The following is a 26,722-nucleotide window of genomic DNA, read 5'->3' on the forward strand; positions in this document are numbered from 1 at the left end:
TGGTGGCCACTATTCGGTAACTGTTTACATTTAAATTAAGATTAAACAAAATTGAAAATTTAATCTCTCTTACATTAGCCACATTTCAAATGCTGGTAGCCACATGTGGCTGCCATATTGGACAGTGCAAAAATAGCACCTTTTCATCATCTCAGAGAATTCTCTAGGACTGCCCTGGTCTAGATCAGGAGTGGTGAAACCAGTCTGGCACACCACCTATTTTTGAAAATTGAGTTTTACTGGAACACAGCCACACTTATTCTTCTGTAAATTCTCTTTGGTTGCTTTCACACCACAATGGCAGAGTTTAGTATCTGTGACAGAGACCTTGTAGGCCACAAAGCCTAAATATTATCTGTCTTTTATTAAAAGGTATGAGATGGAATAGGTTTGACGTGGCTGTCTAGCACATGGAGGGCAGGCGAGTTCCCTGTCTAATGCTACTCTTGCTTCACAGATGTTAAATGCTAAAACAAGAGAGGGACAGTGAGATTATGTTGCTTTTGCACACCGGCAGCTGCTGATGTATTAATCTCCTCTTTTCTCTCCATCTGTGGCTTTTGAGGCAGCAATCTTCTCGTCTAGACAAACTGGAGCAGGTCCAAGGAAGAGTGACCCCGCTGGTGAAGCAACTGTGTCCTTGGAAGCACAGTTGACAATGTTGATATAATTGTGTACTGCGTGAGAGGCTGGACTGAAGAGTCTCTTCAAATTCCTTAAAACGCCACCTCCTTTGAGATGATATGTATCGAAACAAAACTGTTGAACTTTTGCTTTGGGACCCAGCACACCCTTTGAATACCTAGCCCCTTTGCTTATGCGATCAGTTCATTTTAGTAGTTCTTATATAAGATCCAGAAAATCAATATTCATGTGAATAATCACGTGGACCTTGATTTTTAGGAGTGTTTCTCCAGGGTTATAGCGCTTGTCTACCTGCGTTAATGGAATTTCATTAATGACATTTATCATCTAACATTTTAACACAAGTTTTTAAAAATCTAACTTCAGATTGCGCTTATTTGCAGGTAACTCTTAGAAACTTAATGAATCTTCTCAGTATCTGCAATCCCAAATAGCTTATTTAGAGGTTCAAGATTTTTCTCTTTTGTTACTCCTGGATTAAATTCACTTAAAAGTAGTCTTAGTGACTATATATAAATGAGTCGGTACATTTTCCTATTATTTTCTTGTAGACTGTTGTTTGCCCTGGCAAATGAGTCACTGATTACACTAGTGTTTATTGATCAGCTACTAACCAGAGCACTAGCATTGTTCTAGCTCTAGTACCAGCATTGCACTCCCACTGGAAATCAAGAAAGACCTTGGCCTCATCTATATTACAACCTGGAAGGTGCAAGCTCTGTGTCATTTATCATGAGAGGAACTGTGGTACATTATTTACAATCTTTTTGACAGCTTTGGAAAATGTTTTATTATTTCTTTTTTTTTTTTTGTCTTCAGATAGGAAACCTGGGGCTCAGACAAATTGCACAATTTGTGCAAGTTCACACATTTAATAGTGACCGAGCAAGGATTCAAATCTAGATCTTTCCTACTCCACAGCCATTCTTTCTCCTTCACTACTGTCTATTTTTGTTCTTGGTCATTGGTTTTCAGATAGGATAATTTAAAGAATTGTTTCACATATCACATCAGAGCTCAAGTCTGAATTTTGTCAAATCTATTTTCTGTATGATTTTATCAATAGTACCTGAATCAAGTTCATTGGGGGAAGTTGGCTTGAAGGATTTTTTTTTTCATCTCCTTAGAATTGATCTTGATTTCTAAAACCTTCTAGATGCAGATGTTGGTTTCACCCACACTGCTCTGAAGTGATTTTTTAAAAATACTAAATTGCAGTTTTACTGTTTATGGGCTGACCTATTTTGTACACAGTATGAAGTATTACTTTTGTTGGTTAGTTTTCTGGATTGAATAACCACCAAATAAATACTGCTAATTCTCTTCTATTGTTTCAGATTTGATGGGAACTTTAATACCAATGTATCTAGAACAATTAGTTGTGATCGACTGTCTACTACTGTTAATAGCCGGGCCTTCAATCCAGGACGAGACTTAAATTCAGGTCAGTAATCTCTTGGTTTTATAAAGATGAACTATATTCTACCACATTCAAGTTGAATAAATTTATTGCTTTAGCGATTTTCTTTAAGTTTTGAAGAAAAAATATGTACTTAAAATCAGGTATTTCTTTCTAGCAAGTTGACACTCAAAAAGAAGGAGAGGGGGCTTCCCTGGTGGCACAGTGTTTGAGAGTCTGCCTGCCGATTCAGGGGACACGGGTTCATGACCCGGTCTGGGAAGATCCCACATGCCGTGGAGCGGCTGGGCCCGTGAGCCATGGCCGCTGAGCCTGCGTGTCTGGAGCCTGTGCTCCACAACAGGAGAGGCCACACACAACAGTGAGAGGCCCGCATACCACAAAAAAAAAAAAAAAAAGAAGGAAAGGAAGAAGAAAATCGAGTGGACGTGTATTGAGCATTTACTACACATCTACATATGTGGAGTATGCCATGTGATTTGCTAGATTCTTTAATCCATTATCTAATTTGTTAGCAGTTTTACATTTGTTATTTTAAAGGTTACTTGAGAGACCCATTTGTCTCTGCACTTAGGAAGTGTTGAATTCATTTGTATTCCCTATCTATAATTTTTAATTTGGGAGGTGGGATTGAAGAATGATGAAGGAGCTTTTCTACTACCGAACAGTGCCATGATGCTATACAGTCATCCCTCAGTATCTGCAGGCACTTGGTTCCAAGGAGCCCCCAAGGATACCAAAATCTACAGATGCTCAAGTCCCTTATATAAAATGGTGAGGTATAATGATTACAGTTGGAGCTTCGTATCTGCGAGTTTCGCATCTGTGGATGTGGACAACTGACTGTATGTTGAGGTTGAACTTTCTTCCTGGTCTTGTTAGAACCCAGTCATCTACAGCAGTAATAACTACTAAGGCACCTGTACACATGGTTATGTATAGCTTCCAAGTGACACCGTGTCTCTGCTGTCTTGCTCTGGAGTTCCAGTCTACATTTCTCCCTCTGTTTGTCTTGTTATGTACACTTGGTGAGTGGTGGGCCTCAGAACCTAAAGGCTTCACCTTTTAAAAGCTGAAGTGCCTTTAGAAATCACCAGCCTCAATCCTAGAATTTTACCAAGGAATAATCTGAGGCTCAGGAGGCTCCTAAGACTTCCCTCATTACTAGAGAGATAAAGGATTTAACCCTTAAACATGAAGAACTGTATTTCCCAGATTCCAGGCCTCCTGGAGACATGGAAAAGCCAGAGAGCCGGAATATTTACTTTGAGAGGCCCAACCAGTATTGGTTCAGGGGAAGAATTGTAGCCTTTGGGCGTTGTATACACAAACCAGGTAATCTATTAGGTCTGGAAAGAAAGAACTATAAGCTTTATATTGCTTAAGGAAAATAAAACTATAGCTGCTATCTAAATGACCTGACCTAAATCTGCCAGGCACTTATCGCCTAGACCAATATATAATGAATTCAGTCATTTTTTTAAAAATTGGTCAGAGAATCTTGAGGCCTTCTGGAGCAGGTGGGGTTTATTTACTACTAGAAAGGAAGCTCAGTGAAAATATTTTTCATAAAAAATAACTGAAGAGGGTCTTCCCTGGTGGCGCAGTGGTTGAGAGTCCGCCTGCCGATGCAGGGGACACAGGTTCGTGCCCTGGTCCGGGAAGATCCCACATGCCGCGGAGCGGCTGGGCCTGTGAGCCATGGCCGCTGAGCCTGCGCGTCTGGAGCCTGTGCTCCGCAATGGGAGAGGCCCGCGTACCACAAAAAAAAAAAAAAAACTGAAGAGAGTAGAGAAGGAATGGGCGGAGAAAATGAATTATGGGAGATTCCAAAGCTGGAACAGGGCACAGAGCTGGAACTTGAGTCTTTTGACTCTCAGATTCAGTACTTGCCCTCTTTCCCTCAGCTGTGCCCAGCATAGGGTGTGTGAGAATAAGAGAGGAGTCGGGAAGGACTTCCAAGATATCCGACCTTATCAACGAGAAGGACATTGATTGTGATGGGGAAGTAGAGGAAGAGCAGGTTTGTGTGGGACGCATGGAATCAACTTTTCAGTTTTAGAAAAGTTAAGTTAGTTATCTAAGTGAAAATGTCTCATAGACAGTGGGATATACAAGTCTAGAGTCCAGAGAATGGACCAGACTGGAGATTTATAAATGAGATTCATCGTGTATAGGTAGTACGTAAATCATGAGACTCAATAAGATCATAATATAGCAAGTGGCTATGAATAATAAAGAGTAGAGGTCCAGGGACTGAGTCTTGGGACACTTGACCACTTAGAGGTCACTGACACGAGAAGGAAGCAGTCGCAAAATCTGAGATGGCAGTCAGTCTGGTGGGAGAAACAGGAGAGCCATCTCCCTGAGGCCAAATGAGGAAAGTGTTTCAAGAAGGAGGGAGAGATCAGCTGTGCTAAGATGGCCCACTAAGACCAGGGCTAAGAAAACTGACCATTGAATTTAGCAATATAGAGGTTATTGGTGAACTTGACGAGGGAGCATGGGCTCTAGGCACGCAGGCTTCAGTAGTTGTGGCACGCGGGCTCAGTAGTCGTGGCTCGTGGGCTCTAGAGCGCAGGCTCAGCAGCTGTGGTGCACGTGCTTAGTTGCTCCGCGGCACGTGGGATCTTCCTGGACCAGGGCTCGAACGTGTGTCCCCTGCATTGGCAGGCAGATTCTTATCCACTGCACCACCAGGGAAGCCCCAAGAGAATATTTTTAAATTGAGAGAAATTATGGCAAGGTCATGTGCCAAAGGGAAGGATCCAGTAGAGAAAAGTAAGGAGTGAAAAGAGACAATTGCTGGAGTCTTTTCCTTGATTAGGCAAGAGATGGTGGGATTCCAAGTAGAGGATGTAGAAGCACAGGGCATTCATTTTTAATGAGAGGAGGGAAGAAAGAGGGGGCATGTGGAGATGCCCATAACGACCGACGTGATGTTGGGAACTTGGGGACATGCCCTTCATAACTGCGTTTTCTCAGAGAAGTAGGAAGCAAAACCATCAGCTGAGAGTGAGGCCAGTGGTGGGGGTGGGATGGGGACGGGGAGGCACTGAAGACCTGGTAGTTACACTAAGAGTTCTCTTCTGTGACAGAGGTTTAGGGTAGAGCTTAGCTGCGCAAATAATTGGGAATCCTGACAATATGCTATTTTATTACAGTCTTTATTTGTCAAGGGAGAGGTGGGGAGGAAAAGGATGGTGAGGGCAGAGGTATGTAGTTAAAGATCAGATCTTGAGTTTTGCTGTTTCCAAGAGCACGTCTCAAGTCTAACGTCCTACCTGACAGGAGTTGTTCTCGGCACAGTTGACGTAGCTAGATTTACAAGCCATTTTTGGCAATATTCAGGTGTCTGAGAACTGACTTGCTTGTATTTGAAGTTTTGTGACATTCCACCAGGCAGTGGCTGCATCCCAAAGTCCACATTCTTGAGCACTCATTTGTAATACGAGAGGAATGGGAGATGGTGGAGGGTGACCTCAGAGCTTCCCCTTTCCCGCCTCTCCAGCTCATGCCCCTTTTCAGAGCAGAATTAATGTGCTTCGTAGGCTATCACATGTCTGATATTTACATCTGTAAGATGTCCAGCCTTAGACTGTATATAATCCATCAATGGGTCCCTAATTGATAACACAGTTTCAGATTGCCTCAGCCTAGCTGGAAACAGACTTGCACAAACTGTAAACCATTCTTAGCTTCATTTATCCAAAACTGGGTCATGTGTCCATCCATCCAACACACATGTGTATTCTTTGTCTTAAAACCATCCCTGCCAGATCTCTACTTTCTAAATTGACTCCTTGCCCCTGAATCCATTCAAATAACTAATGTTTGACAGTGCATGTGTTACATGATGGTGCTGGTCATGTTTTGCTCAGGGTCTTTCCTGCTTTTATCTCTAGTTTCTCACTTTCTCTCTCTCTCTCTCTCTCTCTCTCTCTCTGTCTCTTTTAAAATTCCTGCTGAGCTATTTTCTTGTGCGTAGCCTGATCCCTAAAGAGAGTTTATTTGAAGAATCCAAGGAAAGTTGCCTCTTGCTCTCTTGAGTTACACAGTTGAGGTGAGAGTGGAAGTGGGAGTTAGTCTTCCTCACCAGAAGAAAAGGTGTCTGGACTTTCTTTATTGTATTTGATTTAAAGAGCATTTGAAGTTGCAAACTTCGATCTTAGTCACATTGCCGTCTTCATTGAGAAACAGGATTCACGGGGTGAAAGAGGAGTTTATAAGTCACGTTACAGCAGGAAATGCTGCAGGAGGTACAGGTGGGCACTGGCGGCTATGGACCACGCTGTTAATTTCAGTGGCTTCATTGCTTCCTTCTGTGAACGACAAAGATTGGCTCTGTGCTATAGGTTTTTCACTTTTCTTTAAAATAGCTTGAAAATTATCTATTAAAAATGCTAATACCGGGCTTCCCTGGTGGCGCAGTGGTTGGGGGTCCGCCTGCCGATGCAGGGGACGTGGGTTCGTGCCCCGGTCCAGGAGGATCCCACATGCCGCGGAGCGGCTGGGCCCGTGAGCCATGGCCACTGAGCCTGCGCGTCCGGAGCCTGTGCTCCGCGACGCGAGGGGCCACGACAGTGAGAGGCCCGCGTACCGCAAAAGAAAAAAAAAAAAAATGCTAATACCAATGCAGTGTAAAGCTGTGTTCTATCTATAATAAAAGAATAAAAATCAAAAAAACCAGGAATTTCTAGGGGTTTTTTTTAATGCCTAATTACTCCAGCTTCATGATTGTATTAGTATTATAAAAGATTGGTAATTATTTTTGTAACATCTAAAAAACTATTCAGTCACTGAGAAATCTAGATTCTTGAGGTTATATGGTTCCGTTTACATTCATGTATGTGGGTGTACGTATGTATATACACAAAATTAAGTACACAAACAGAGGGCCCTTTTCTTCACCTTGCTTCCCCTTCAAGCTCTATTCCTATATTGCGAGCTACTTTAAAGTCTCATCTTATAGTTTCTCACAAAAACCCTATTACACTGATTTCAGAAGATTATTAGCCACATATATTCATTATGGAAAGAGTATATATATACTCTTTCCATAATACCTATGATCATAATGGATACAGCCTGGTTTTTTGTTGTTTGTTTTTTTACTTAGCAAATGTATTCTGATTTTAAATGATTTTACTTAGCAAATCATTCTTCTGTGTCTATGTAAATAAATATACATCTCTATCATTGTAGCAGTGTGTAACATTGTTGAATCAACCAATCTATTCCAGTTCAACATTTAGACTGTCCCAGGTTTTCACTATATCATTGCTCCCTGGAGGATCTCAAGGGACCCCTCCACAGTTTCACTTGACCGCTATATAACATTTGGCATGTAAGCTTCTTTTTTGAAACTCTGTAATCCTTAGTTCCTATAAAATTGTCCTGTGCCATTTATCCCCGGACTTCTCTGTCCAGGCCTTTTCATCCTTCTTCTTGAGCTCCTTTTCCCTAAAGTGGATGTCCCCACGTGTCCTCTCTTCACCACCTCCCTCTGCTCACTGAGTGTTATCTCCCTGAATGTCCTCGATTTATGCAGTACTCCCACTCCTACCACATGCTACTCAATTCGAAATCTCTGTCTCCAGCCCTGGCCTGTTTCTGAGTTCATTTATTGAGGAACCAACTTCAGGGGACACATCTCTCCATGATTATCCTGTAGCTACCTCAAAATTTAAAACAGTCAAACAAACAAGAACACTTTCCTCTAAACTTACTCCCCAATCTGGGTACCCCTCTCCTGGTTACACTGGAAATTCTTCCTTGCCTCTTTCTACCCAGTACTTCAGGCTTTAACAGTTTTGACCAAATGAGAGTGTGAGAGAATGAATATTTGCCGAGTATTTACTATGTACAAGACACCTGGCTAGGCATTTACCTGTGTGTCCCTCTTCCTTCTCATCACATCCAGTGGTGATGTAGGTCTCGTTATCCTTTTTCTAAAAAAAATATTTATTTATTTATTTATTTGCTTGTGCCGGGTCTTAGTTGTGGCAGGTGGCCTCCTTAGTTGAGGCTCAAGGGCTCCTTAGTGTGGCATGCGAACTCTTAGTTGCAGCATGCATGTGGGATCTAGTTCCCTGACCATGTATCAAACCCGGCCCCACTGCATTGGGAGGGCGGAGTCTTAACCACTGCGCCACCAGAGAAGTCCCTCGTTACCCTTTTCATTGAAGGGAAACTTAGCTTAGATTCCATAGTTCAAAGGTGTGTCTTGAATCCCCTTTGTTTTCTCCACTCCAACACCATAAACTTAAATCTTCATTGCCTTTCTAGAAGATGAATTAATGTAGAAACCACCTCCCAAAAGTTTTCCCCTTCTCCTATTCTTTCTCATTTTCAGTGTATCCTACACACTGTAGGTATTCCGAAAATATCTGCTCTGTAACTCCATTTCTCAAAAACCTCTGATAGTTTACCTCTAAGATGAAGGTGGAAGCCTTTAAAATTCATCTTCTGCTCCTCTTCCTTTAGCCCTCTGAGCTGTATCCTCAGGGAATCCCTGTCATTGCTTCAAATCTCCAGGTTCTATTACTCCTCCATACTTTGCTCTTGTTCGGTAAGAGTTCCTTGTCTGTTGTAGCAGGTTGGGTTTACCAGGAGGCAGACTCTGAGATGGAGGTTGGCAGTCTGCGGGGAAAGGGAAGGAAGCAGGATTGAGCAGTAGGGGAAGATGGGCTGAGATCCAGCCTCAGTGGAGTCCTCAGCCCCCCCCCAGGGGAGCTTAGAGGCTGGGGTGACCCTTCAGAGTTGTGTTGGCCCAGTTACAACTCTTCATTACTTTATTCTATGGTACATTCTTATTATAGAATTTTAATTTGTTCTTATATTGAACATCTGTTTGATGCTTTATTTCTTTTCATTAATTTTTTTGTATGCCAGGTGCTCAGTCCAGTGCTTTACCCATAGCAGGTACACAGTAAATGCTTATTGAATGAATAAATGAATGAATAGAACTAGGATTTCCTTTGTACTTGTGTTGTCTCATCTTTGTAATGGAATAACCGAGACATTTGGAAGGACCTTAGTGAAGAGAAGAATGTAGTCGTGATGTGCTATAAGTCAGGCCTGGCCTTCTTAGCTTGACAGCAGATCAGCACATATAAAGGTCTCAGGTATAGAGACAGACTATCCAGATGAATCGTATTGTTTACATGAAACTAACTGTGGTGATTTCAAACATGCAATGCACACAAGAAAATCAGTCCATTGTTCCTGGGTACCTCATACACCGCTACATAGTTTTGTCTTAGTCTTGCCATGGATACCAAGGAAAAATGTTTACTCAATATTATAGATGAGAAACAAGCCTAAATACCTAAACTAGATAGGATCTATTAACCGACCTACCTAAAGTCAAACAACAAATTGTTGGTATCGATGTGACTAAACATACATGTCCTGATTCCTTGTCCGATGTGCTCCTTACAGCAGACTGCTTAAGATGAAGGCGTTTCTCCCCATTGCTGTATTCTGCCTAATAACACTTCAGTCTCTTCTGACCAAACCTATCACCTTCTCTCTTCCCACCCAAACCTCCTCCCCAGCCCGTGTTCCATATGTTAGTTAGCAGCAGCTTCATTTTGTTCCTCACCAAAGCTTGAGACCAGAACCAACCCTGACTCTATCTCTCTCTCTCTCATAACAAGCTTCTCTCAGGGGACAGCTTTACCGTAGTTACTGTGGCACACACCAGGGTAATTAAGACAGAATTTCTCCCCTCAGAGAGCTCACAACCTTGTCCTATGTGTGTTGAGGGCACTAGGAATGAGGAGAAAAATCAACAGACAAATGGTCGTGATGCAGTGCTAAATGCTGTCATGATAAAGGTAAGCCTGGGGCACTTGACCCAAATCGTGAGGTTGAGTTGAGTCTTAGAAGACAGTAGGAATTAGGTGACGTGCTTGTGGCAAGCACATTTCCCATTTCAGAATCTGTGGAACGTGCCGACCACTGTGGAGGAGGGAATATAATAAGTAATGGAAAATGAAGGTAGCACTAAGCCAGATTTTAATGGGCCTTGTATATCAGTCTGAGGAGTTTGCTTTGGGTTTGGTTTGGTTTTTGTTTTGATATGTTTCTTAGCTTGAAGTCAAGCAGCTGACAGACTTTAAGCAGGGCAGGCAAGAGAGCTTTGTGAAGAACGGATAGAAGAGTAGTTAGCCTGGGAAAAGAGAAAACTGGAAGTAGACTAGGTCGTCCAAAAGTGGGAGGGGTCGTGGAGAGGGGCCACGGCCTAAGCAAGCATGGCCTCATCCAAGATGAGTGGTTAATGGGACGGCAAGAAGCAGAGAGTCCGTGGAGACCACTGTCCACGGCAGAGAAAGTTGAAAGGTCACTGATTGATTGGCAGAGAAAAGGTGAAAGGTTGATTGGCAGAGAAAAGGTGAAAGGTCACTGATAACTTAGGAAGGGGTAGGATTTAGGGATGGTTCTGCAGATAATAGTTTTTTAAGTTAGAGCAACTTGAAAATATTTATATGCCGAAGACACACAGAGAGAGAGAGAGTCAGTCTGAGAAGCAAGTGGAGCTAAGGAAACAGACAGGACAATGGAGTTTAACATCTTGGTTGAGTTGTCCCAAACCTGGCTGATCACCAGGGTCACCTGAAGTGCTTTGTCAAAAATGCCTATTCTTGGGGCTTCCCTGGTGGCGCAGTGGTTGGGAGTCCGCCTGCCGATGCAGGGGACACGGGTTCATGCCCCGGTCCGGGAGGATCCCACATGCCACAGAGCGGCTGGGTCCGTGAGCCATGGCCGCTGAGCCTGCGTGTCCGGAGCCTGTGCTCCACAACGGGAGAGGCCACAGCAGTAAGAGGCCCGCGTACCACACACACACACACACACACACAAATGCCTATTCTTTGGCCCCCAACCCAGACCTAGTGAATCAGAATGTTGGCTGGGTAAAGCTTGGGAACCTGTAGGCTTCAAAAGCTGATTGTGATGATCAGCCAGGTTTGAGAACTCCATCTCTGCTAATTTTCTTGTATTCTTTCCATGAGTGTTTGGGAACTACCTTGACCTTTGGATCCTCTGGGAATGGTCTCTGAGAAAGGAAGAGGGTAGAGCAGTGGATCCTGTGCTGATTTTGGATTGCCCCAGAAATTTGTTCTGGATTATCTGAGCCCATGACCAAGCTGCCTCAACAGAATCAAGGACAGAATGGACTGGTTATTTTACATTATGTAATTAGCTTGGAATGGACATGATGAACTGTGAGCTTGGAACAGAATCAGAGATTTGTGGATGTCCTCTCCTTAGTATTAGACTAAAGTAAATACAATGAGAAGGCTGAGTCAGCTGCCATTAACCTAACTTCGGCAATGGGCTTTAGTGGAAGAATCAGAGGACTGTGTGGCCTGGATCCTATTCCAGGCCCAAAGCTTAAGTAATTCCTCCCTTTGAGCCAGAATATCCTTAGCTATAAAATGATAATAACAGTATCGCTTTGGTAAACCGCCACATTCTGGCTCTCGCTAGCTGTTAAATACTTGGGAAAATTAACCTCTATATGCCTTGGTTTCCTGAATAATAAATAAAACCCACCTCATAGAGTTGTTTTAAGAATTAACTGAGATAATATAAATAAAAGACCTTGCAAAGTGCCTGGTACGTGGTCAAACACTCAATATGCTTGCCCCTTCTGGAACAGCATACACAGTATCCATGAAATATGGCCCCTCCAGAATACGTGGTAAAACGATACTCAGGATGTGAGCAAGGAGTAGGAATTGGAAAGGTGTGATAGGGTATAATGCCAGAAATTTTGTTTGGAGTCCTCAGGATGTTAATTTATTTTACTTCCCTCCAAAAGGATTGCAATTGCACAGAGTATTACTGAAAGGTGCTATGTAATTTCTGGTCTGTTAGGAAAGTATGTGTGTTTTTGTGTGTCTGCACCTCTGTGTGCTTAGGACAGCTCCTGTATTTTACATATGGCAAGCTCTGGGAAGTAGATAGCTCTGCGTGCTTTGCTGAGCAGTGTTGGGCTGGGCATCGGGAAGCCCAGAGTTCCTCGAAGTAGGATCACAGGCTTTCTGTTACAGGGCATTTTCCCTTTGTCCCTACTTCCTCTGGATAATACTATTGGGAAAGTCACAGCCCAAAGACAGGCGGTTCATAATCCAGCTCTTTCTCATTGGCCTGGTGGGTTAAGCATTAAAGAAGGCAGGCAAGGAGTTCGGGGACGTGGTTGGTTTTGTTTTGACTGGAGAGGCCAATGACATAAGAACTAGTCAGATGTAGATGATAAAATTGGAAGGAAAATATTTGGGGACTGTGGAATCTGGGACCCATATGTTAGAATTATGCACAGACAGTTCAGTACACTGTGTGCAGGCGGATCTTGAGACCCAATAGACAGGAATGCCTAGAAAGAGGAAGGGCACGGTTTTTCAGCTGCTCATCTGATGACAGTTTGTCAAAGAAAAAATAAGCCAATGGGTATGGCAAAATTCTTGGTCTTCACTTATAATTAGCATAAGACATGGAAGTGAGAAATAGTCAGTTGTTGAAGGGGATGGAGAGTTTTGCCTTTAAAGAAACAGGAGCCATCACAGGGAGCTCCACATCCTTTAAAGGCCAATATTAAGTTTTCTCCATCATTCTCATTTAAATGTTTCTTGGTACTGTTTGGACATTTTGCAAAGTATTGAATCACTGTTAATAATCTCATAGTACTGACCTACAGCTTCTAAGCAAATAGGAAGTGAGAATGCTCTTCCTTTTTTCTTTCATAAACTTGATAAAAGCTCTTTCTCTCTAGTTGTAAATCCATGTACTTCCTTCCTATTGACCTTCATTCTTTGCCCTCTTACCACTTTTCTCTGGGTTTCTACAGGGTCTTTGGAAATACCTTGTCCAAATCTATTACTTTACAGATGTGGCGATTGTGAAATCACATGCCTTGGCCAACATCATCATTCACTGATTCACTCAGCAAATACTGACTGAGTGCTTCCTAAAAACTGGGTTTGTGCCAGGGCCAGGGAATGTGATGAACAAAATTGACTTGGCCCCTGCCCTCCTGGGACTGACAGCTCCTCTGCATGAGAGACACAAAACAAATAGCGGCAGAAATAAATACACCGAACTTACCAATTTTTGCCATCTATGGCAAAAATTTCCTATGAAGGAAAATACTGAATGCTCTAAGGGAGGATAATAATGGAGGGTGGTCAGGGAAGGTCTCTCTGAGAAGGTGAAGAGTTATTCCATTGCAAAAAGATTGGCATATTTACAGAACTAAAAAGAAATAGCTCTCGACGTATAATGTAGTGAGTTGAAAAGGGGAAAGGTGAGCCTGGGGAGTAGGAAGGCACCAGATGGTACAGGGCCTGATGGGGTTGGATTTAATACTAGACATGATTATGTGGGAAACCTTTGAACAGTTTTAAGCAAATCAGTGGTGGGATTTGATTTCTGTTTTAGAAAGATGCCTTTCGATACTGGATAGAAAGTTAAACTGGAGGTCAGAGAGCTTGCCAGTCAGAGATGGCATTTTAACCCATGGCTGCTTATTCCCAGTCCGTCTGATTTACCAGGGTATCCCTTCTAGTTCCTAAGAGCCAACCTAAATTAAGTAAAGAGTGCAAAATAGCACTGGGCCCGTGTCCAAATGGCTTTCTTATGCCTGCTCAGTTTGACAGTGAAAGAAAAAGACACATCAGGCTCACATCTCTAACCAGTTGAGCACCTACAAAATAATTAAGAGGTGTCAGTGCTATAGTTTCTCTCTCAAATAAAAACTCCCTTTATTATCTAAAATACACTATTGAGGGCTTCCCTGGTGGTGCAGTGGTTGAGAGTCCACCTGCCGATGTAGGGGACACGGATTCGTGCCCCGGTCCGGGAGGATCCCACATGCCGCGGAGCGGCTGGGCCCGTGAGCCATGGCCGCCGAGCCTGCGCGTCCGGAGCCTGTGCTCCGCCACGTGAGAGGCCACAACAGTGAGAGGCCCGTGTACCGCAAATCACGCACAGTTCTGAGTGCTGTAATTACCGTCAACTCTACCTTCCAAGCTGTACCTTGTGTCTCTGCCATTTTCCAGGTAGACCAGCCTGTGGGGTCGATGGTAAAGCCCATGACATTGGACTCCCAGCTGGTGTGTGCCAGTTTTAGCAGTTCAGCAGTTTGTTTTTCCTCACAAGATTAAATGCTCACTTTAACCTTATGTCTTATTTCAATTTTGAAATCATTCCTTAAGGAGTCAAGTGTCTCCTTAATTGTATTTATTTACACTGTATATTTACAGACTGATGCAACTGATTATTCTGATTGAGAACCATCAACCTGTTTATATATTTATTCTTCCTCTTAAGAAGTACTCAGTGCGTTTTTTATCTATTCAGTGCCAGTTCATTCAGCATGTATCTATGAACATGTAGAAACACTACAGTGTTCTGGAAAGAGCCAGGACTTAGGAGGCAGACACCTAGGTCAAATCATGACTCTGCCCTTATGACTCTGAGCAAGTTAGTTCTTTATCTGTAAAATGGGTATAATAGCAAACTCATAGAGTCTTTATAAAACATCAAACTGTGTATAAAACTAGTTTGTGGGGCTTCCCTCGTGGCGCAGTGGTTGAGAGTCTGCCTGCCGATGCAGGGGACACGGGTTCGTGCCCCGGTCCGGGAAGATCCCACATGCCGCGGAGCGGCTGGGTCCGTGAGCCACGGCCACTGAGCCTGCGTGTCCAGAACCTGTGCTCCACAACGGGAGAGGCCACAGCAGTGAGAGGCCCACGTACCACAAAAAAAAAACTAGTTTGTATGATGCTCAATAAATTTGCACTATTATTAAATCAAATTTATTGAGGAATAATTGACATCTAATAAACTTCACATGTTTAGCATATACAGTTGATACGTTTTGACATGTATAGTCCCGTGAAATCATCCGACAAGCAGGCTTTTTCTCTCTCCATTTACCTATTTTTGTACTGGTTGCATTGGCAGTAGTGTTGGGAGAAGGGAGTGTTTATCATTTTTAAACATATTTAGAATTATGATTGCTCTATATTGATTTATTTAATCATTGCTCTATGTTTAATTTATGTTTAATTGGATTTGGCATTAGAGGAAAGTAAGATTTTAGAATTTATCAAACAAAAGTATCAAAACATTCGAGAAATAGTACTTCCACGCAGATCTTCCCAGTCTGTATGCTGCAGATATCACGCAGAGCGTGCGCCTTGATGTGAAAAGTACTGGGAATCTTTGCTTCAGGGGTAACAGACAAGGCTCAGATATATATCTCACCCTCAAGGATCTTTGAGTCTAGGGATGGAGGATCCAACAGTTTCCTGTTAGGACAGTAATTCTAGCTAGAAGGTGGGACGAGGTAAAATGCTGGAGGATGTCAGAGGGTGTGATGAACTTCTGTCCTGGGGTTCGGGTTCGGCTTCAGTGAGGAAAAAACATTCATTGCCTCCTTCACGTGTGTCTGTCTGAGATCGGTGTGCAGAGCAGTTTAGACAGATACAGACCCTGCCCGTTGATAAATTAAAGCCTAGCACTGTGCATCGTGGGCTCACAGGTTGGGCGTCTGCCCAGGTTTTCTTCCTGGACAGCTTCCAGCATTTCTGAGGAAAGACTGAGTGTGTGGGACCCCAGCCCAAGTGATCCAGTGGTCAGAACGCCTAACTGACTCCTATGAATGGGGGAAGACCCCTCTGGGTTCTCTGCATAGATAGTAGGGCTATCATCCACCTCCACCTCTAAGTCAGGAGGCGCCTGCCTGGGGTGCACACCACAATGATAGATTGAAGGCTTCTGGGCCCTGAGGTCCTCATTACCATCATAGCCGTCATCTTCGGCTAGTGCGGAATAACAGATGAAATTTAATCAGATACCAAAGGAGTTCTCAGCGGGAGGGTTTGAGGAACCTTGCCCAATACTTAGGCTCTAGTGCTGGAATGGAACCAGAATGATCTTTTGTGGTGAGACTAAATGTATCACGCACTATGTGAATTCTGATTTATTTTTAAAACGTTCTTGCTCTCATTGGCCCCCCTTTTAATAGTCTCACTGTAGCCTGTTTATTGTTACAGATGTTACTTTTAAATGAGGTCACCGAGCTTTCCTTTCTCCCAAAGGCGGTGTTTGCCTTTTTATTGCTGGGTTGGCAGGGCTGCCTGGAGAAGAGTGCTAATATGAGATCAAGGTTGAGCTTCAGACTCCCAGGAGACAAGGCAGAGAAAAACCCTCTTCCGTGTTTACATGCACTCACGTCAGCTTTGGTCCCCGGAGAGAGTGGTCGCCTGAGTCCAGGTGATGACCTTGATAAGGCTGGCTGGCAGAGTGGAGAGAGGGGATGGGCGTTGTGGTCATACACTGGCTTGACTCCCTTCTTGTCCACTGTGAAACCTCAAGCAAGTCAACAAACCTCTCTCAGCCTGTTTCCTTATCTGTAACTTGGGGTTGATAACTGTTTACTCCGAGGATTTGTGTGAGGCTACAGTGTGCTATGGCTCCTCGGTGTGTGTTGGGCAGAGTAACTGCTGAATATTTTTGAAGGCCTCCACATAGTACATTTTACACAGCATGCTTGGAGGACCACTGCCCAAACTGGGCTTGCCACTGATGTTCGCAAATTCGCTTTGATTGAACACACCCACACATTCCTTTATGGATGTCTGTGGCTTCTTTCGTACCACAAGGCAGTGTTGGGTAGTTGGAACAGAGACCATATGGCCTGCAAAGCCAGAATCACTGACCACCTGGCCCCTTACAGAAGCTTGCTGACCCCCAAGCCAGACTAAAGGATGGCCATGTGTTGGGGACTTCCCTGGTAGTCCAGTAGTTAAGACTCCACACTTCCACTGCAGGGGGTGTGGGTTCGATCCCTGGTCGGAGCACTAAGATTCCCACATGCTGCGAGGCACGGCCAAAGGAAAAAAAAAAAAAAGGATGGCTTTGTGGCATTCAGAGCTTTATATATATATTTTTGCCAGATACACCTCATGCTTTCTTGTTTTGCTCCATTTCCCTCTATATAATTCTTCTGATGTATTGCTTATTACAGGAGGGCTTGTTTTCTGCTCATCTTTGTATCTCTCGCAACATGTAAAGCAGTACCCTACACATAGTAGTGTGTAATACATAAATGAGGTGGTGTGGAGTAGAGTGAAGGGGCATCAGAGAAGAGAGAAAGACTTCATGGAGTTTTCGGGACAGTATTGCACACACACAGTAAGGTGGCTGCCACTCCAGCTGCAAACCAGTGGCAGGGATGCAGTACACTTAGGAAGGGAGGCAATACCAACTGATGTAAAGAACACAGGAGCCAGGACACCCAGATTTGAATCCCAGCTCAGCCAGTTCCTGACAAGGCCTCAGCCAATTTGCTCAAGCTCTGTAAGCATATTTTCTCAACTCCAAAGTAGGGAATAATAATACCAGCTTCTGCTTTGTGACCACCTAGAGGGGTAGGATAAGGAGGGTGGGAGGGAGACGCAAGAGGGAGGAGATATGGGGATATATGTATATGTATAGCTGGTTCACTTTGTTATAAAGCAGAAACTCACACCATTTTAAAGCAATTATACTCCAATAAAGGTGTTAAAAAAATAATAATACCACCTTCATCCTAGGGTTATTTTATGGATTAAGTGAGATAACGTGAGGGAAGGCCTCTATTCCAATGCTGCCATGTTGGAATCATTCTGGAAGCTCTTCCTGAATGATTGTGGTTCTCATTTTTCAAGTACTATCGATGCTGTTTCCCTCATTGTGAAGTGAACAAGGTCAAGGTCACAGGTCTAGTCCCTCCGGAGACTAGCCTATTAATATTACTGTTTTCCACAGTTGGAGAACATACTCCAAGCCAGCAAGTATACACTGGCTTAACAGGGACCAGCCCAGTGAGGAGAGAGATTAATGCAAATGAATCATTTATGCCGAAAAAGTAATTCATGACATATAGTGTCACCGTACAATGTTAAGAGTGATTGCTTCACTTGACTGAAACATTCATTACATTTTCTATTCATGGGGTATTTTTTTAAGGGACAGAAAGAAAATGTTGAGTAGAAAATTTACAGCCTTATACCTACTGGGATTTCTTCATAGTACAAACCATTTATGCAAAACAGATGCCTGAGGCACAGTGCCTGCGTGAACCTGTGGATTTGTTGGTTATATGTCTTTTCCCCCACTCCTCCAGTTCTTGCAGACAACCTGAAATCCAACCCTGGAATTAAGTGGCAGTATTTCAGTTCAGAAGAAGGAATTTTCACTGTTTTCCCAGCACACAAGTTCCGGTGTAAGGGCAGCTATGAGCATCGCAGTAGGTACGTTGACTTGCTTGCCAAAGTTTTAATTACTGCTTAAGAGTAATCTGTATAAAATATAGACTCCCCATTCATACACACAGCTCTGCCTCCAAACTGTGGTTTCAGAAACTTATCCTGAAATGATTTCATTATTTAACATATGTGGGTGTAGAAATGCCTGGGAAGGCAAATGATGAAGCCTGGAACTTTTTCAGAACTATCTAACAAGCCAAGTAAAACAAGGTATTTACTAAGAAATAAAAAATTTTGAAGCACCCAGTCTGTTTTGAGTTTCAGACACCTTCGTTGAGAGACAATGATAATACCTTCTCTCAAGGGCAGCGCTGGAAGACTTTACAGCATATCTCAGAATAGAGTTTGTGATTCTCAGCTTTCCTTTCTGTGATAACATGCTTGGCCATCCTTTTGAAATTTACATGCAAATCTCAGCTACTAGAAGTCTTAAGGTTGTCCAGAAAACACTGGATCGAGGGTCCTTAACGCGCTGCTTTTCTCAGGAAATGACTTGAGATGCTACCACTTAGCTAGAAGGGCGGTAATGGTGAGATGATTTCTAGGACAACACTCATTAATTTACAGAACCCCTTAGGCAAAGATACTTTCCTTTTTAATCCCCACAGTTTCCCTTTTGCAGTGTTAGATGTTTGATGCCAGAACTTCTGGAACTAATGCAAGATGCCTGCTTTTCATGCCACGTTTTTTGAGACTAAACCACCAATTTAGCTTCTTTCCATCTTTGTTTTAAATTATATCTATTCACTAAACTTATTGTGATAATCACTTCATGATATATGTAAGTCAAATCATTATGCTGTACACCTTAAACTTATACAGTGCTGTATGTCAAGTACATCTTAATACAACTGGAAGAAAAAAATAAATAAATTGTATCTAAAATTTTCCCCAAGGAAAATGCTACTTCTGTGCTTTTCCTAGAGGGACATTTGTATCATTTGTATAGTTTCTTCCGTTCCCTCCCTAGACAGCATGGTGAAGACTTGAGCATCTTGGAGACTGTTCCAGAATCCATGACCTTGGGTTCTAGTCTGGCTCATCTCTCAGGAGAGGCCAAAGACATTATTAACCATCTAATTCTCATTTACTTCTAAGAAGATAGATCAGATGACATTCTGCTTTTAATGAATCACCTGTGAGGGATGGTCCAAAAGGAAAAGCAGCACCTTGTCACAAATCAGCATTCACCTACACTCGGGAGGTTTCACGAATCTCTACCCTAAATACGCATTAAATCAATCCTCAAGCCTCTGTTCCCTTGACTAAGTAATCCGAGTTCCTCTCCTCGTAGATTGCTGTCGCCGTCTCTTGACCTGTCCTCTCACCTCTGAGGCTTTTGCAAGGTCTCCACATCCTTTGAAGTGTGGAGTGGGTTTGCAGAGCATATCAGAAAGGAGCCAATTGCACTATGAGGACCGCCCCAGATTGTACATATAATGCTGCTATTTATGTATCCCAGTAAAGCAGTTTTTAACAATTTATTGTGACAGTGTGAACACATATTCTGCTCTTCATTTATGTTGAGTTGAATTGGAAAGGAGGGGGTATGTCATTAAAAAAAAAAAATCTACTCATCTAGCTTGGAGGACTTAAAAGTTCAGTATTCGACATGGTTGTCAGTGTTGGGATAGACAGATTTCCTTATTTTCTGTTGCCTCTTTCGCTTCTCTAGCCACCGCTCTTGGATTTTTTTAATCCAATTTCCCTACTTGGCTGAATGGTATTGACTAGTGAAAATATAGTAGTGCTTTAGTATTAATGTAGGACTTTTGGCTTGAGAACAATTAGTGTAAACTTGGCCCAATTTTGAGTTTTTTTGGTACTTTGCCTGTATTTCTTAATTTGTGCCCAGGCTTTTGTGACTCAACTGGCATCTAACATTTCACAGAACACTCTAGTGTTTTAGGGGTGTCGATAAAGGAGAGAATTCTCTCGAGGCTGATTTGCTCTCTTAAGCTCCCTCTAATTTGTTCCAGCTTTAAAACTGTGAATAGAGACCTCATTAAGCCTCTTCTCACAAACCTGCCTGCACCGCACACTAGCAGAAGGTTGCTTTGGTGGGAGGCACTTCTCCTTTGGCGTTCCCCCCACCTCCACCCCTTTTCTTAATGTTAGCCAACAAAAACCTGGCAAGAACAGTGGCTATCACTGGCTTGGACAAATCTGATGGCACAGTTTTAAATGCTCGGATAAGGGGCCTTTTGGTGGCTGATCTGTGTAAATTGTTTCAGTACAGAAAGGAAAAGGGCCCTCCTAGCAGTGGCTTTTGTCTGGGGAGAGAGAAACCAGACCAGCTATTCAAAGCTGCTCAGCGTGCTCACAGATGACAGGCTGCCTCCGTTTTAGCCAAGCCCAGCTCTAAATCTGCAGAGGACCCCCGCACTGGCGGGTGGACTTTTTTCTCCCTGCTATTCTGCCTCTGCTGCCCGGGGGGCCACCAGTTCCATTTCCAGGGAGGGTGGACTTTCACATATGCTGAAAAAGCCAGCCTTCCAAAGGCTTTGCTTCTTAAATCCTTCTCCCGGTTGCTTTAATCTTTGGAAGGCAGAAGTCACCAATCCCTGTTCTGTAGACGCACGCTGTTGTCTTGAGGTGTTGTTTTCAGTGCACCAGAATAGTTTCTCGTTCCGTGCTGGTCTCTCCATCCTTGTGCCAAACCCCCAGAAACACAGGGAGGCCAGCATGCCTGCCCATATGTAGCACTCATAGCTGTGTTAGGTTGAGGCCTTTACTCTAAACCAGGACTGACCCCAGAGAGCTTCTCCCCATTCTAGACCTATCTACGTCTCCACTGTCCGGCCGCAGTCAAAGCACATAGTAGTGATCCTGGACCACGGGGCTTCCGTCACAGACACCCAGCTTCAGATTGCCAAGGACGCTGCCCAGGTCATCCTCAGCGCCATCGATGAACACGATAAGGTGATGATGACCCCAGTGACCCCCCCCATTGGCATTGGGTCTTTCTTGAATACCTTTTTAAAAGTACTTTATGTTTTATGATATGTATTTTTCAATCCACCTTTAAAAATGACTTTGAGAAAAGAGAGTGCTGTAGTTTTTATTCTCGTATTTAAGGAAGCAGCTGCCAACCCTGGTTCCAAATCTCTTTATAAAAACCATCCCCACCAAACTGAGTCTTGCACTTCCTTAATGGCCCTGCCTAGACTTCTAATTAGCTGTGACTTTCACACTGGAAATTATACTAAGGAGGAACAGGGCTAGGGCTTGGACACTGGTGGATGACTTGTCTTTATCTCAAGATTGATGGGAGGCAAGGGAGAAAAGAAGGCTGCTAGAGGTTTACTAATCTCTAGGATACCTCAGAGATAGGCGTGTTTACAACTAATGATAATCTATTGCCTGTAGACATTTTCTGCTTCATCATTTTGACTTTTCCACCTCCTAAGGTTTTACTCACTAATCTAGTTGTTTAAAACACACACCCTATGCCTTTACCCTCACCGCCACCTCCAGTCGGAGAATCCAGACGATTAGTACTTGCCAAGATTTTTATGTGTGCGAAATACTGTTTTTAATGTTCTAGATGAACACCGTACTGCTGACTTCATCTTGGAACAAAAGCCAAATTCTAGGGTCCCTGTCCCTTACCAATCCTTAATTAATCTTCTTCAAATTTGATAGGTCGATGCCTCTAGGCGTTTCTTTTTAAACTCTCCAAAACTGTTCGGTAGGACTTGTCACTTTGGGCGCTCTTCTGAAATGTAGAAAACCTTTCCCTGGCAGAATAACAAGGTCTGTTTGTCTGTTTGTTTTCCCCTCCAGATCTCCATGCTGACTGTGGCAGACACCGTCAGGACTTGCTCACTTGACCAGTGCTATAAGACATTCCTGTCTCCAGCCACCAGTGAGACAAAAAGGAAAATGTCCACCTTCGTCAGCAGCGTCAAGTCTTTGGACAGCCCTACCCAGCACGCGGTGGGATTTCAAAAGGCATTTCAGCTGATTCGAAGCACCAACAATAGCACCAAGTTCCAAGCAAGTAAGTGCCTTTGCTCACTAATAAATTAGTTGCTCATAAACTAACAGATAGAGGATGGCAATAGAAATATATTGTAAATTGATCACATAACTATGTCTAGAGGGATTTTTTTCTAAATTGATGGGATAAAATTTTCTTGTGTTGTCATAATGGTCATCTAATACTAGGATCTTACTAGATTTTCTCATCTTTTCCAATCAAAGGTACTCAGTCTGCACGATTTCTTTACTCCCTGAGCCTCTTTTATTAGGAACATAATAAAATGTTTTTATTAGGAACATATCCCCGTTTATTTCCCAGGAGAATATCCACATCCTTTTTGATGCTAATTGTCAGCCTCTCGTCCTCAGTGACTCAGAGTGGCTGTCTGCTTGTGCGCATGTGCTCAGAAACGGGGCAGCCGGAATTCGTGCCTCGATCCTTCCTTCTTCTAACCAGCTGTCATTTAGATGAGCACAGCCCTTCAGATGTACAAAGGCACTCTAATTTAATTTTCATGTGTTAAAGAAAATCTGGAATTAGGATGCATGCTAAAGTAAAGGGAAGGATATTTGAAATAAGATACACGCTTTGAAACTACTGAAAGGAATCTATGTCGTTTTCTCTTTTATATTCGAAAATCTGTTTGTAGGTTGTTTTTTTCAATGAACGTATCCTATTGAGATAAATTTAAAGAATATAATTTCAAGCTCTTCAGTGTGTCTGCATTAAAACTAAGACCACATTGATAAATGCACAACTTAGTGCCTGGCACATGGTGGGCCCTTGAAAGACAGAAGCTACTGTAATTATTACAGCTAATGATGGTAAATGACGTATCAGTTTTACGTTTCTGTGTATTGTTATCTCACAGTTTCCGTGGGTCAGGAGTCCATGAGTTGCTTCTCTGTTTAGGACTGCACAGGCTGTATTCTAGGTGTCAGCCCAGTCTGTGGATTCATTGAGGGTCAGAGTCTTCTTACAAGCTCAGTGGTTGGCAGAATTCATTTCTTTGCAATTGTGAAACTCATGTGTACTTGTTTCTTCAAGGCCAGTAGGAGAGCATCTTTTCTTCAAGCCCCTGACTTCGGGGAAGGCTTGGACCCTCTTTTAAAGGCCTTGTCTAACCTAATCAGGCTTACTCTCCCTTTTGATTTAAACAGATTACCCTCTCTCATGGTTAGCTTATTAAGACCTTCATTACGTCTGCAGAATCCCTCCATCTTTGCCAAATATATAGCACAGTCACAAGAATGATCCCATCACCTTAGCCATATTCTGTTGGCCAGAAGCAAATTACTGGTCATGCCCACACTCAAGAGGAGGAAGTCATACAAGGGTGGGGGTCATTGGGGTCATCTTAGAATTTTGCCTGCCAGCCTTGGCAAGCACCAGCTATCCACAGACCAATATTACAGGATGGCTGAGCGTAAAGTTGTCCATAGTTCAATAAGGCCAAAGGATAAGGCTGACCTCTCAAGGATTCAAGACAGATTGGCTAGTTGGTCAATGCCATTCACCTGTGGATGCCACTTACCAGCTGCCGTCCGCTGTCGGCATTCCTCACCAGATGTGCTCTTTTTACTTGATTCTTCAGTCATCAAACCATCTTTAGAGATGAAGTCCAATTTCGATGATTATTACACTGTTTAAGTAAGGGAGAGAAATGTTATACTGGCAGCAGCCAGGCAGTGAGTGTGTCAGGTGAGCTCGAGGTAAGGTAATGAGGATTGTTTGGGGAGCACAGCAAGCTAGAGGACGCATGCTCCATCAAGAAGACAGCTGCTCTTCTGTTCAGCCTCTCGTTGCCTTGCAGGAACGCCTGTCCAGTGTTGGCAGATATTCTGTTTTAAGAGAAGCCAGAAATCTGGATCTTTATGTGAAACCCCTTCATTTTCAAATGTTGTCATTTGTTCTGGCTTTAAAACTGTGAATAGAGACCTCATTAAACCTCTTCTTACAAACCTTCCTGCCCTGCACATTAGCAGAAGACTGCTTTGACAGGAAACGTTTCTCCTTTGGGTTTTGGGGGGTTTTCTTAATGTTGGCGAGCAAAAACATGGAAAGAAGAGTGACCATCACAGATTTGGACACATTTTGATGTCTTTTTTCTAAATGCTCAGATGAGTCTTTTTTAGGCCAAGTAAGATGTTTCTAAAGTTTAGCTCACAGGCCTCCACTTTACAACTTCTACTGGCAGTTCAAAGAAAAAAGAACCCAAATTAGATTGCATAAAGAAACACATCAGGAATTAGTATTACCCAGTTTATTAAGGAGAGGTTTGAGCTGCTCTCCAGCAATGTTGCACAGTGGTTAAGTATGTGGGTTTTGAATTTCAACCAATGTGTGTTCAAATTCCTACTCTGAAATTTTTCTAAACTTGTGTGAATTATTTGATTTCTCCAGGTCTGGTTTCCCCATCTGCAAACTGGGTGTGATAATAAGATCCAGGGCTCCATCATAAATATTAAATAAATATTAGCTGTGGTTATTATGATATTCTGTTTCCTTCAAGACTTCTAGCTCTGGGGACTTCCCTGGCAGTCCAGTGGTTAAAGATTTTGCCTTCCAATGCAGGGGGTACGGGTTCGGTCCCTGGTTGGGGAGCTAAGATACCACATGCCTTGTGGCCAAAAAACCAAAACATAAAAAACGGAAGCAGTATTGTAACAAATTCAATAAAGACTTTTAAAATGGTCCACATTAAAAAAAAAAAAAAAATATATATATATATATATATATATATATATATATATATATTTAAAAAAAGAAAAAGCCTTCTAGCTCTGGCTAAAGGAGAGCGGATACCCTAGACATCCTAAGTTGACCCCAAGCCCAAAGACGGTCAAGGACCATTAGTAGCCTTGGCTACAGCATGGTGAAGGGTCTATGTACTCCTCATAGGAGCTTGTACTCTACATCATTACTTCTGTTCACTCCACAGGCAATTATTTAGCATCTACTTTATACCTGGCACTGTTTGAAGGCAGTGGGATAGGATTATTCCAATGAGTCTACCCTGTAGGGTTATTGTAAGGATTAGTCTGTGAATGACAGTAAGGTATCTGCCCCACATTGGTGGTCATATGAACAGAAGCCACATGGCATATATCATGGTGGCTTTGTCCTAATTTGCTTTGCACTAATCAGAAAATCTAAAACTTTTATCCAGTGCTGACTCTTTTTCAATCCCATGGTAGATCTGTAGATACCAGATAGATAGATACCATCGACACATTTGGATTGTTTGTTCTGGGCTTGTCTGGGGGATAACTGGTTGGGGAGGGTCATTTTGTAGCAGAAGGAATAAGGTGGCTGGGAGTGGGAATCTAATGGCATGGGCAAAGCCCAAATTTGTGTTGCTCTCCCCCCTTTGATACTGACCCCAAGGAATGCTAGTGGCTTAGACAGGGACTTGTCAAACGGAGAGGGTTGCATTTTCTTCCAGGTACATGCTATGCTTTGCCCTGCCCCAAGTCCCTATAATTACTCATCCCTAACATTACTAATCACAAGGCTTAATGTTCCCATGAGCGACTAGAGAGGGGATATCCTAGCAAGTAAAAAAATAAATCAGACCAAATTTGGCCGGTCTGATACCTAAAAATAGAAAAATAACTCAATTTTGCCTAAGGATAGGGCAGGAGTAGAGTCAGTGGCTGGGCAGAGACAGTGAGGATGCTTGCAGAGTGTATGTCTTATTGTCGGGACGGAAAGAAAATACGCTTGGCGACTAAAGGAGCTGCAGGCTGCAGGCCCTTCTGGTTCTCCAGTTGTGGACCTGTGCCTAAAACCAGCTCTCAGTGACAGCGTGTTTTATCCAGAATCATAAAGCCAAGTAAGAAAATTCAAGAGTTCATTTTAGGTCAGTCTTGCAGGTGTCCAGGAATTTATCACACATAAATGACAAACCACAGGGCGATGGTTTGTTAGCTTCATGGTATATCTGTATTCTACCTGCTAGGGTCAAGTAGTATTTTCCAGTCTGAAGCTTAAGTGAGCTGTTTAGCATCCTAAAAATAATAATTTACAGGACTGTATTTTCAACACTGGAAAAAGATTGACATCTAGTTTAAGACAGGGATATTCCCTAGCTTATGATATTTTTATACATCAGCTTTCATATCTTAATTTCTGATGAAAAAATATGTAATTTAAATTTGCAGTTAATATTTATTAGAGAATTGTTCAAGCATCAAAATTAGCTTTAAGACTTGCTTATATATTAAGTCTTAGTAGTAATTATTCAATTCTGCATAATAAAGGATGTTGCAGTGTCTAAAATGGAAATCTACAAACGGAAGAAAATTCTGTCATTGTATCCTCATAATTGTTAGGATAATTTTTTAAATT

At 42.7% G+C, this 26,722-nt stretch overlaps 1 protein-coding gene across 1 annotated transcript in view; it reads left to right on the forward strand.

The window, feature by feature from the left end:
- Positions 1–26,722, forward strand: part of CACHD1 (cache domain containing 1) — a 212,904-nt gene that overhangs the window by 133,638 nt on the left and 52,544 nt on the right. The window contains exons 4-7 of the mRNA XM_065882458.1: positions 1,983–2,089; positions 18,246–18,372; positions 21,165–21,309; positions 22,174–22,390. Of these exons, the coding sequence (XP_065738530.1) occupies positions 1,983–2,089; positions 18,246–18,372; positions 21,165–21,309; positions 22,174–22,390 (596 nt within the window). The remainder of the gene's footprint in view (positions 1–1,982; positions 2,090–18,245; positions 18,373–21,164; positions 21,310–22,173; positions 22,391–26,722) is intronic.

Source organism: Phocoena phocoena, chromosome 1, assembly GCF_963924675.1.
Source record: "Phocoena phocoena chromosome 1, mPhoPho1.1, whole genome shotgun sequence".
Taxonomy (NCBI): Eukaryota; Metazoa; Chordata; class Mammalia; order Artiodactyla; family Phocoenidae; genus Phocoena; species Phocoena phocoena.